The sequence below is a fragment of the Cimex lectularius genome, unplaced genomic scaffold (genome assembly GCF_000648675.2).
Source record: "Cimex lectularius strain Harlan isolate CLEC.00 unplaced genomic scaffold, Clec_2.1 scaffold90, whole genome shotgun sequence".
NCBI classification, from domain to species: Eukaryota; Metazoa; Arthropoda; class Insecta; order Hemiptera; family Cimicidae; genus Cimex; species Cimex lectularius.
In genome coordinates, this window is record NW_019392684.1 from 971,780 (window position 1) to 984,548 (window position 12,769).

Consider the following 12,769-nt stretch of genomic DNA (forward strand, 5'->3'; position numbering starts at 1 on the left):
AAATACTCAGGGTTTTCGAGCGTGTGGCTGTATGTTTTAAATATTTGTAACATATAAAGATATTTTTATTATATTTCGGTTGTTGCCGTTGTTACTTTTTAACACAAGATTTTTCATTATTTTTTATTCATTATTTTCATTCACAAAAAAATGTTCAAATGTTTTGAATAAAAAGGTACGGATTGGTTGTATGGAAAAAGAAACACCTCTGGTGTTAGTAAGATAATTTATAACAGTAACAAATTAATTTTTTGTTATTTGATATCTTCAAATAGTTGATATCTTGATATAGTTTGCAATTCCCTATAAATTATTAGGCTATCTAGTGACGAAATAAGTTTAGATATTCAAAAACATTTTAAAATCCAACAACAACGCGTGTACTCTCTATTTTATTTTTCCTAAAGTTGCAGATGTTCCTGGCTAAAATATAACTTCAAAATGAGCAAAGATGGTCATTTTTCTTTTCAAATTGTCCTCCTGAGCGTTACAATAAATTCTTAAACACTTTACTTGTATAATTCTTCCATTTGCCTAATTATCAAGTGAAATTTGTCTATTTCTCTTTTCTACTTTCCCTTGTCGCTATTCCTGTACAGACTCACTATTTCTATTCCAAGATTCCTGAATTACGGAATCGACGAGTTACTCACGATGAATTTCATAAGGTACAAGGAAAGCTTAGAAAATTGACGTCTCTTGTGCCTCGAAAGAGTGTAAGAAGAAAATTGGCTTGTTTTGTTCGATGAGCGAATGTGAAATACGAGGGGCCCAGAGATGGCCAGCGGTCTAATTGTTGTCTCGGCTGTTGTTTTTCGTTCCAGCGCCCCCGTGCCTGTCCCACATAGATTTTATGGTAATTTTATGCCTCTCACCCCAGCTCGGCCCAAGTGTTGAGATATTGTTATACATTGAGCCGCTCTCGTTATATTAAACTCCACTTCCCTCTCGGAAAGCCCTCTCCCTTAATTTCCTCAGACGACATTAAAGGAAGTAAACCTCTCTCAAAATTATATTTACCTGAAAACGATTTGTAAGCTTTCATTGCGGCCCTTTTAATGGAGAAATAATGGAGATTTCATATCTGCCACCGTCCTCGTTCACTCCGTTGTGCTTTCCAGATTCTTCGTCTTCCTTTAATGGTATCCTAATTTTTTCCTTTCAAAACCAACGAAAATCGGACCACTTTATTACTCCCACCATGCCTACAAAACCTTCGTTTTTTCAATAAAAATCTAATAAATACTGTGTATAATTTATCGAAAAATACAAAAATAGAATGGCTAGTATTGATAAATTCTGGTCAGTTATTTCTCGCTGTTTTATCTGTGGGTGAAGAATTGATTATTGGTACATACATAAAAGGTGCAACTGACAAAACTTTATCAACAGATTTTAGTTTAAAATAAAATCGGAAGATTAATCCTTGTAAGACTTAGCTAATGTAAGACAATGCCGATATCCCGATGTAAATTTATTAAAAGAAAGTAAAAAAAATACAATTTTTCTGTTGTTTGAAGATTCTGGACTTTCTAGAGGACTTAAATATACAATTCCTGCTTGGCAAAATTTGAAAATTTGGATATATTGAACTGTCAAAAGTCTATTTATGGAGTGGAATTGTGTGGAAGACGCAATTGTACTATTGACATAGATTAAAATTGATTATCACAGTCAACTATTGGCCTTTACAGGCTGATATGCAGACAAGAGATGATCGATCAGGCTGTTCTTTTGTCTATTTAAAAATATATTATATTGAACAGCACCAGAGTTCAGACGGTCACAGACTAATTGTAATTTAGTCCAAGCTGTATATCATCAAATTACCATATACGTCCTGGACACTGGACGACCCGAATTAACGAGGTCAAAATAGTAGAGAAGGATTTACTCAGGCCTTTATAAGATAAATGGTTTTCAGCGGGTTTTGAATGTCCCTCGCCTCCCTCTACCCTTAAACGGGGGTTGATAGTTTGAGTTATAAAGGGCACTTGTGATAATGACTCGGACGGCTATTAACGGATCGTGATTTCACTCCATCGGCTCGTTCAGTTTGTAAATTAGATTTGCAGCACGGGATAGGGCACGTCAGGAGCAAACTGTGATCAAAGCTGGGCCGGGAAATTCCTCACTCTTTCCATCCTTTTTCGTTAGCGATGATTCAACGAGATGCGAAGCCGGAAGAACAAAAATACACTTTGTGCTTGTTCTTACTTGTACTTTTCTAGAATATAATGATGTAAAACAAAATGAATTGCGGAGACCCCTATTTTATTTCTTTTGTTTGGAAATAATTTTTAAAAAAGGACTGGTCTTTACATAATTTTTTACGTAGAATCTGAATCTGAAGTCAAAATGTTACTAATTAAATTACCTACTACTAACTTTATTAAGTTAATCCAGTGAAGTAAATTTTCTAAAATTTGAATACGGAATTAAATTCTACGACTTTTTTAAAGAAGAACTTACTTCGAGCACTATCTTGTAGAGTTTGCCGTTTCAGAGTCAAGTGTTATATAACTTTTTACGTAGAATCTGAATCTGTAGTTAAAATTTTATTTCAACGCACGGTTCGTCCCCAGAGCTGAGATTTTTTTTCAAATGGGAAGGTATCATTTTGAATACGGAATTATATTCTACGACTTTTTTTAAAGAAGAACTTACTTCGAGCACTATCTTGTAGAATTGTCATTTAAGAATTATTAAGTAAATTTTCTAAAATTTGAATACGGAATTAATCTACGACTTTTTTAAAGAAGATTTTACTTCGGGCATTTTTATTTTAGAGTTTGTCGTTTCAGAGTTATTAAGGTTTTAAAAAAATAAAACGTTCAAATTTCGTTTATTTCAATCGCTATTCATTTATCTCCAATAAATTTAAGTAAATTAATAATTAATAATTGAATTAACCTACTAGTAGTAACTTCATTAAGTTAATCCTAGTAATGTAATTTTCCAAATGGGCACTGATCTCCATGCAAAGCAAAATCCTATTATAGAATTCATTTTGCACTTCACGGAACGTACTGGTGTTCTAATACAGAGATACTACATCCAAAATACTGGAAGTGTAAGTAATCTCCCCCAATAGTTTGCGCCTAAAGCTCATAAATTCAATACCAAAAGTTTTACTTTACTTTACGTTTAGCTTTACAGCTTCGTTTTATTACCTCTTGTATCCAAGAACTTTCGGGTTTATCATCCAGTTGCTCTTGGCTGGCCCATCTGGCAGACTCACTAGCCTTATAACTTGTGTTTTGCAATTAAAACTCCATACTGGGCAGGCATACAATAGCATTAGCTTTACAATCGCATTGTAAATAAATCTCTTGCTACAGCAGGACATTCCAGATTCTCCTGAGAGTAGCGAGAAGAGTAGTCTAATAGCTAATTTTGGTTTATTAATCATTTTTACTATTTGAGGCGAAAATTTAGTTTTATGTCATAGTTAAGCCTAGGTATGTGCCTTTCGGGACCATGGAATAAAGATTCCATTTATGGTATGTTAAGGATACTAGGAAGCAGGGTTTGCACTCCCCAGGCACTGCAGCCTTCTGGCTTATTGTACCTTTCTGGTTACTTAGTTCAGTGCAATAGACTCAATCCTTCTCCTTAGAAGTATCAGGTCATGGACTGTCGCTGCTACAATTTCATTACCTAAGTTTTTTCGTATATTAAGTAGAATTTCCGTTGAGCTGATACTTCACATTCGAAGATGATATGGGTGGCTGTTTCCTCCTCCTCATTACATAATTTGGAGATGGGATCTTCGTTGTATCTGCCCATATTGTGTAGATGTTTTCTCAGATGCCAGTGACTGGTTAGTAATCCTATCAGCAGCAGTGATTTTGCCAGTCTTGGTGAGGGTTGTTTCATCATAAGTTTACTATGTCTAGCACCGCAAGAGTTTATCCACTTTTCCTTTTGTTTTGTTTGGATCTGCGATGGAGGATTCTATATTTGTTTTTGTTATCCCAAGTATAGGTTCGGGGCCTATGGGTGGTCTTGCGGATCCTCCTCTGGCCAGTCTATCTGCTTTCTCGTTATCCAACATTCCTCTGTGTTTTGGTACCCAAGATATCATCAGGTTGTTGTGTTCCCCCAGATTTTGGAGATTTTGGATGCATTCACTGGCTAATTTTGATGTAATTCTTTTACATGCTAATGCTTTAATGGCTGATTGGCTATTAGATCTTATGAGGATTTTTTTTATCAGTGTAACCTCTTTTAAGATTTTTCAGGGCCCAAGCATTGATAGCATGTATTTCTGCTTGAAAGACCGAAGTGTACCCTAATGAGTTTGATAGTTCATGTTTTGGGCTTACACAGGAATTGCCCGATCCGTTTCCTTCGTTTGTTTTCCAGCCATCGGTTATACCATATCATTGTGTATGATTCCATTTATGGTAATTGCCTCTTTTAATTTGGGCTTATCATAAATTATTTATTAATGGTAAAGAGATGGACATATTTTACAACTGGAGTAAGAAGATAATACTGCATAAATGAAATTTTTGTTTAGCATTTTAACTAGCTAATTATTTTCGATTCGGCATAAGATATTAATTATAAATGTAATTTATTGTTTTCATCAAAGGGCGGAAAGATTCGTACGGATCTTGTACGAATAATTTACACCACACAGATTGAACAGTAATTACAATTATTATTAAACATATGTCGTTTTTATGGCCGGGGTAATACTAGAAATAGAAGGGCTATTAGCTGGCGGCTCGGGTGTTTCAGCAGATGAAACGGCGGACAAAAGAAACTAATATAAATCCCCAGTCGATGGCCTATTTGTCTCCGACAACTGACGCCCAATCACTTACGAAATAATAACAGATTCCTGCCGCATCAGCCTGCTATTAGGCCACCCCTCGGAATCGCTAACTGCCCCCGACCCCGCTCATCCGCAGTTATTGGATTCAAAGAACCGTTTCACGGTTTAGCCCCATTTAGATTGTTAAAAATAAAGCTTTTGATACGGTTTTCTCATTGGCGGGATTAAACGAAAAAAAGATCGTTAAAACATTACCAGAGTTGGAAAACAGCCGAGGCAATACATTCGCCTTGCTTTGTTTCTAGAGTTTATATCTGGAGTTGAAAAGTAGGATGTTTTATCACAAGAAAAAAGAAGAAGAAGGAGCAGGTGGCCAGCAATTTCTCATTGGTTCTCCTAACTGTTCTTTTACAACTAAGCTAATAGCCCTTCTTTAAAACTCTCCTCTTTAATTCTTTATTGCTCTTGCCCAAACTGAAAATCGAAGCTTCTTTACTTACGACATCTTTAAATAAACTATAAAAGTATAAGTTGTAGAACCGACTTCGTATATCAACATTTACTATTTTCTTTAACTATATGAAATTACATGATTAACTATTTCAATTTTAACTATTTAAAAGAGCATCATATCAGTCACAATCAGAGAGATGATTAATGAGTATAATGTCATCTAATCAGAATGGTAAGGTTATAACAATGAAGTTTGATATTATATATAGTAAGGAAAGGTTAGATGCAAACGCCAAGCAAGACATCGGGGACAACGAAAAAATTACTTTCGTTTGTTTATCAGGGAAACCTGGGCAGAGGGGCTACTAGCAGGCCGATAAATTGGCCGAGTAAAATTTAATGATACTACCTTTCTTTTAAAAATCAAATTACCAAAAACCCATTATATTTCGTGGTCCGATTGACCAAAAAACTTCTTTCAATTAATTAATCTTTATGTAAGGTATTGGTTGAAATGAAAAAGTTAGTGTCACGAGCGGGATTCGAATTGAAAAATGGCAAAAAGGAGGGAAAATTCGAAAGGAAGGTTGAGAAGGGAAGTTGGTATCCGAGTGGATCGAAGTCACGATAGCTCTGGTGCTTAGAGCAGCATTATTTATCCGAAGGTCGTGGGTTCGAATCCCGTTCGTGACACTAACTTTTTCATTTCAACCAATACCTTACATAAAGATAAATTAATATAAATAACATGAATGTGGGGTGAGAACGTCCTGCTGTACTTTTTACAGATGAGTGTAGATTTGCTCTACAATATCCTGATGGGCGTAAAAGAGTGTGGAAAAGGCGAAATGAAATATACGAACATAAAGAACAATTAATTGAAAGAAATTACTCAAAACGTAGATACATTAGGCAATGTGTTAAAAATGAGTCCTTCGTTCAATAGAATTGTAATTAGAACGCAGTAGGTGTGGGATGGTTAGATGGGTATAGAATATGGGATGATCAACCCATATTAGTGTTTATATACCACCTTGTAAATGTATATTTGATATATTTTATGGCCTTGGATTTATTCATTAACGTAGGTCACAAGGAAGCTTCGAACCTCCGCTCGTATTTACTACCCTAGTGGTTCTGGGTTCAAATCCCAGGATAGCCCTTAGATTTATTAGAATTATTTATTTGTGATTAATTTAGAAAATGTACAATAAAATGTTCTGATCCTTCATGGGTAGTTTTACATTAGTCCTCGTATCTAACATGAATTTATTTACATTACTTACTTTTTTATTGTACATTATGATGATTAGGGTAATAGTTATGGTAAAAAAGCACAGGATCAAACTGCAAGAAACTGGCAGTTGTAGGTGTATTTAGAAGGAAATAGTGGATTAGGGACCGTTTTAGGTAGGGTACAGAAATTTACTATCCCGAACGAATAGGGTTCATTACTACTCAATCGCAGGAACGAAAAACTTGTTCAACCTTATTTGCTAGTTTAGAAAAAGGTAGATATAGTCTGATGTAATATAGCATGATACTCAGCAAGCACTCGACCTAACTACACAAGAGACTAATAGTCGTGGAATAGTTTTAGGTGGCGGTAGTCACGAATTTAGGACGTCTGACTCGAATTGGCCACGCTAGTGGTTCTGTGTTCAAATTCGAACATAACTCTTGGAATTTTTTTCGTGATTTGGAAAAAGCACTGTAAAGCGGTAGTTGGCCGTTACGCTCTCTTATATGACAAAAATTACTTCACTTTTACTTGTTTTAAGAGTCGTAGGCAGACGTGTAGTGAGTGAATGAGGGTTAGGTGGACATGGTAGAACCTACGGTGAAAAATAATTTTCATCTTTTAAATATCTTAGTAATATATGCCATAATTAGGAATGGTTATGGTAAAAATCTCAGGAAAGGAATAATTCGATGATTGATTAGCAAATGGCTAATACTGGTAGGTATATCTAGAATAAAAAGGAGGGGAAGTTGGGTATGGTACGTAGAATATCCATCTATATCAAAAAAATTCATTTTTATATAACCTCGAAGATGATAAACTTGATTGAACTAAAAATAACCATCCTATTATGGTGTTGTTTACATAAAAATTAATTTTCAATCTTTTATGCTCCGATTCAGCGGGGGGAGCTTGTGAGTCTTCACCAAGACTAACACAGCTTGTACATAAAATTAAATCATTTATGCTGATGTTGATGAAAAACTAAAGAGAAAAGTTTTAAGCTTTTGGAGGTATTGATTAATTCCCTGGAATTTAAATAGTAAAACATCGAACATTAATTTGAAAATTCATCTTAATACACACAGAAATTTATTTACCTGAGAGTCTTTGAGACCGAGTTTCTCCGCCAGCTTCTTCCTGTCCGGCTTGGAGATGTATTTCTGTATCTGGAACCTCTTTTCCAGTCCTTTCCTCTGGAGGTCGGAGAAGACGGCCCTCCTCATCATTCCTCGTCTAGGTTTGCCCCTCTGGCTCTGTGCCCAGGGGAAAGTGCCAGGAAGTGGGAAGACGGTCGTCGCCGTGAGACCTCCATGCCCGCTACCTGCACCACACATCTCTTGCACCAGTTCGGCTATGGATCGGCGGAAAGTAATGTATGAAGAGGTTATATTGTAAACCAAGCATCTTGAGGATACAGTCTTATAATTTTTTGGTAAGTCTGGACAAATTTATGGGGTTTCTGTACAAAAGATTCCTCCGGATTCAAAAATATTAAAAAAAGATTTATGACTTTAACTTAGAAGTTTTCCAAATATGGAATATAAACAGTGTTTTAAAAATTATAAAAATAGATTATTTTTGTTAATTTATGTATGATAAATTTACGCTTCACTTAGAGGTTAAATGTTTTTAAAATTGTAACGAATTTGTAACAATTTTAAGGTACAAGCATGCTAGTTTAAACGCACCCTTTAGAATTTAAGGCGACTCTCAAATGTTTATTCTTCGTGTAAACGACGGGATTAAGTGGCTTTTCTATATAAACCATGTGTTTTAAAAGCGTTTAAAAGGCCGCGTCGTTTGCCGCTGACATCAATCAATTATTAGGGGAGTTAATCACAGTCTGGGGACTATTATGGTTAGATTACCATATTCAATGGCTCACTGATAAAGCACATTATTGGATCTCTCTTCCCTAATTTGCGGTCGGCTGGCAAGTCGGGACGAACGGTTATTCCAAATCAATTAAATCTCTCTGGTGGAAACAATTTCTGTCCTGAGGCACAAATTGCTTTCGGGGGAATGGAAATCAATTTAATTGTCGACAAGTGGGGGTGGGAAATTGGACAAATTGAAAACTCTAACATGGTGTTCTATTTTAGTTTCAGATCGGTGACATTTTAACACGGAAGTTAGTCAAAAACTAGTTTGAACGTGGAGTTTGGAATTGAATTGAGATGCTCGAAAAATGTTTGACCAGTGTTTATTCTCTCTCACCTGTAATGTAAGGTTGCCGGCAGGCGAGGAGGCTGTGGTGAATATGGGCGGAAGTGAAACCAGGGCTAGGCCTCGGGATAGGTTTCGCTATGTACCCATTAAATCCCAAATAGTGACCACTGCTTAAGAGACTACCTGAAAACAAAAGAAATTATACAAAAATCAAAACATTTATATTGTAATTATCAAAATATTTAGCCACAAAAAGTTTGGCCATCAGTACACCTAAAAGGTTCTACATACTCGGATTTGTAAAAAAGTAAAGTAATTCCTGTCATACAGGGGGCTTATCGTCCAACTACCCATTGGGTGTCGCGGGCGAGGGGTCAAACCGCTTTACAATGAATAGACAAAAACAATATTTGGAACAAGAATTAAATATATTTATTCCTGAAAGCCGAGATTGTAATATTATTTAGGAATAAAAAGATAGATAAATAAATAGCTAAATAAATAAAGGGGGAGGAAGGGAGAGAGAAAAAAGAGCGAAGAAAAGATAGATATTAGAGACCTGTTTTGACCCATTATAACCTTCATTGTAAGGCAATAACTATGAAGAGAATAAAGGGAGAAGAGTGGAACAAGAAAAAGAGAGAGAGGGAGAGAGAGAGTTTTATCCTGCCTTGACCACTTTGTGATCATTTATGACCTTATTATAGAGGTTAGAGGATAGAGAATAAAGGGGGAAGAGAGGAAAACGAGACAAGAGGAAGAGAGAGGGCGAGAGAGAGAGAGAGAGAAGAGAGAGGGGGATGAGAGTTANTATATATATATGCTTATTTATCCATTGCACATTTTGTTTATACTCTTTATTTAGTTAATACTTGTACACACTGTTAGGTGGATTTATGAAGTTAGGTAAAGACAAACATAACGAGAAAGAGTAACTGTGAAAACAAAGAGAGTGCGAATGATGCGATTAAAGCATATTAGACAAATTAGTTGGTAAATATTTTTTGGGAGTTTTCAATGGGGCAATTGTTAATTTTTTGACGAAAGTGATTGTCGTTTATCATAAATACAACTTTTCCGAAGGGATCGAAGTCGCCGGGAGAATGGTGAGAGACTACAACGCCAACGTAGTGATGTTCCTCCAAATCCGACTAAACCCATATTTAGTTAACCACATAAATTGATTAATTAGTAAATTAACATTTAAAAACCTGTAATTATTATTAAAAAATTATAAAAGTTTGTTTTTGTACAACAGTTTTTTTTTTTTTAAAGAAACGCAATAATTATTATCACTGAAGTGGTTTAAACACTACTGTTAATTTTGAAATGTTTTATTAATTTAGGCAAAGTTTAATTTTTTGTTTGCCAACCCACATTTAGTTGTCTATTACCTGTTAACTTTAATACCGCCTATTATTAGAACAAAAGTACATTCTCGGACGCCTCGGCTGTGTATTTCTACCATAACGATTTCAACGCAAGCTTGAGCCAAGCTTGCAATTAAATTTATAAACAGAATTGAAAATAAATTACAATTAAAATTAATGGAATTTCAAAGTGTTAGCAATATTAAGTAATAATTGAAATGCAATAGAAATTTTAATTAAAACCAACAGCAAGTCATAATAAATACAATATTAATATAATAGGTACGGTTTTAAATTAACCACAAACAATTCTACCGGTCAACAACTAATTTTATGTAAATTAATTATTTTAATAGAAGAATTAATTATTGTCTAGGAAGTCAAGAATAGAAAACTGCGGGAACTTACAAAAATGAGGGAGAGAGAGAGAGAGAGAGAGAGAGAGAGAGAGAGAGAGAGAGAGAGAGAATGTGTGTGGGAGAGTGAGTCAACATCTCGTCACCCACGTGTTTTTAACCCTGCCGTGCATAATCTGGCAACGGTTTTATAGATGCAAATTTATTTTTAGAGCAAACAACCATATAGACAAGTTATACAAACATGAAATGAAACATAAAACTAACGAAATGGACGGAAAATAAACATACTCAAAAACTTAGAAATTTACAAGCATAACCTTAAAATCCCTAACCATCCCTAAGTTGAACTCTACACACATATACAAATTATATAATTAAAAAATTCAATTAATTATTACTTTTATATATGGTCTTGGTACGAACCAACGACCTTTGGCTAAGCCGCAGCTCTAACTACTTGAGCTATCGTGACTTCGATCCACTCGGACACTAACTTCCCATCTCAACCTACAACCTTTCGAATTTTCTCTCTTAATGCCATTTTTCAATTGGGTTCGAATCACTAACTTTTTCATCTGATGACCTTGGTATATAGTCAATTATGACGCTAAACATAAGTTGATACAAGTTTTTTGATTGTGTAATTTCAAAAAGAATTTTTATTGCCCATTAAGAACTATTGCAATTTGTTCTGTATTCTCTCAATTTATAAATTTGATTATTTTAAACTGTTGTAACGTTATATTTCTTTCAATTGTTGCGTTGTATGCAGCATGACATTTGATAATGGGTATTCTGGGCTTTTCTGTGCTTCTTGCAGAATCTAAATACCGTAACATCTCAAATGCCATCTGAGTACGCAGTACCAAGTCAAACATCCGGCTCTTGTCATAACTTTCTTCAGGTTCAACTGATTGACTTCGGTTTTGCAATATATCGTAGAACTATCTTCGATCTGACGTTATTCGAGTTGTGTTAGCTCTTTGGCCATTTGTCTTGACAGCTTTTCTTTACTTTTGTATCCTACGTGTCTTGGAAGGTCCTTATTCATAACTTGCCCCTGTTAATTTATTAAAATACTGAGTCGTTTCTTGCTTTTGCCTTCTGTAATATTTCAAATATCGCAATAAGAATTTTGGATTGGTCGGGTTCGGAGAGTGTTGCCTTTGTTTCTTTACGAAGATGTACGTCGTAATATGGATCCATATCAGGAAAAGTGTTCGGCTTCAGTTCTTGCAATGGCTTCTTCGTTCATGTCCTGCACGTCTTAAAACTAACTGACGTGACTGTTTTGCACATCAAACCTATTTAGTTCTGCCTTGGAATTCAGAAGCACTTCGAGCTTATAATATGCAGTTTAGTTCTCGGATGACTGCTTGGCTATCTGACATGACAGCTATTTCTTTATTTTTGCATTGAAGTAAATGCAGTAAAATAGCTTCAGCAAACAAGGAATTTTTGTCGTGAATTGAACACATCACGAAGTAACATGGATTTTCAGGCCAACAAAATATATTAGTAGTTCTGAGTAATTGATTTCGGTACAAAATACAACTGCCCATGTACCTTCTTAGGTACTAGGTCCATAACTGGCCCCACTATTGAAATACTTAGTCGTTTCATGCTTCCGCATTCTGTAATATATTTCAATTAATTAATCTTTATGTAAGGTATTGGTTGAAATGGAAAAGTTAGTGCCAGGAGCGGGATTCGACCCCCGACCTTCGGTTAAATACGCCGCTGCTCTAACCACTTGAGCTATCGTGACTTTGATCCACTCGGACACCAACTTCCCACTTCAACCTACCTTTCGAATTTTCCCTCCTTTTCTCTAATATATTTCTTTTCAAATATCGCCAGGAGATTCTCGGATTGTTTGTGTGCAGGGAGTAATTCGTATTTTTTCCTCACGATGTTCTTTGAGGGTATGGACACATACACAGTATTATTTTTCAGTTAAGGTTTTTTCTTGCAAGGTTCAAATCTATGTGTAATGTGTCTATGTGTGGTGATTAGTGACCGTTAATCGATAATTATTCAGAAATCGTGAGATGCGGTCTGGTGTGATGTAGGTTTCAGAAAAACATTTTCTTTATGGAGCCAACGTTTCGATCTTTATTGAGATCATCTTCAGGGCCTGGGATTTATAAACATTGTTTACATTTAACAAATACATTTAGGATGTGGAAAAGTGAATTTATACAATGCAAAAAAATATATATATATATTTTTTTTATTCAAGCAAAGTATTTCTACTCACTCAAAGTGTTTGTCTTCTGTGTGATTGTGCCATTCTTGCGTATCGTGTTGAGAGTGCCAGTGAGATTTTGCTGTTATATGTTTATATACGTTGGATTTTGAAGGAGTGGGGAAGGAAGTCGGTATA

At 35.3% G+C, this 12,769-nt stretch overlaps 1 protein-coding gene across 2 annotated transcripts in view; it reads right to left on the minus strand.

Annotated features, from left to right (window-relative positions):
• The window catches only part of LOC106672159 (homeobox protein DBX1), a 48,814-nt gene that overhangs the window by 19,125 nt on the left and 16,920 nt on the right, over window positions 1–12,769 (minus strand). The window contains exons 3-4 of one of the 2 annotated variants that reach the window (XM_024225732.1): window positions 8,703–8,837; window positions 7,583–7,806 (exon numbers count right to left, since the gene is read on the minus strand). In XM_024225732.1, coding sequence (XP_024081500.1) covers window positions 7,583–7,806; window positions 8,703–8,837 — 359 coding nt within the window. Of the gene's footprint in view, window positions 1–7,582; window positions 7,837–8,702; window positions 8,838–12,769 lie in introns of both variants that reach the window. The other variant, XM_014403355.2, reaches the window with a different exon arrangement.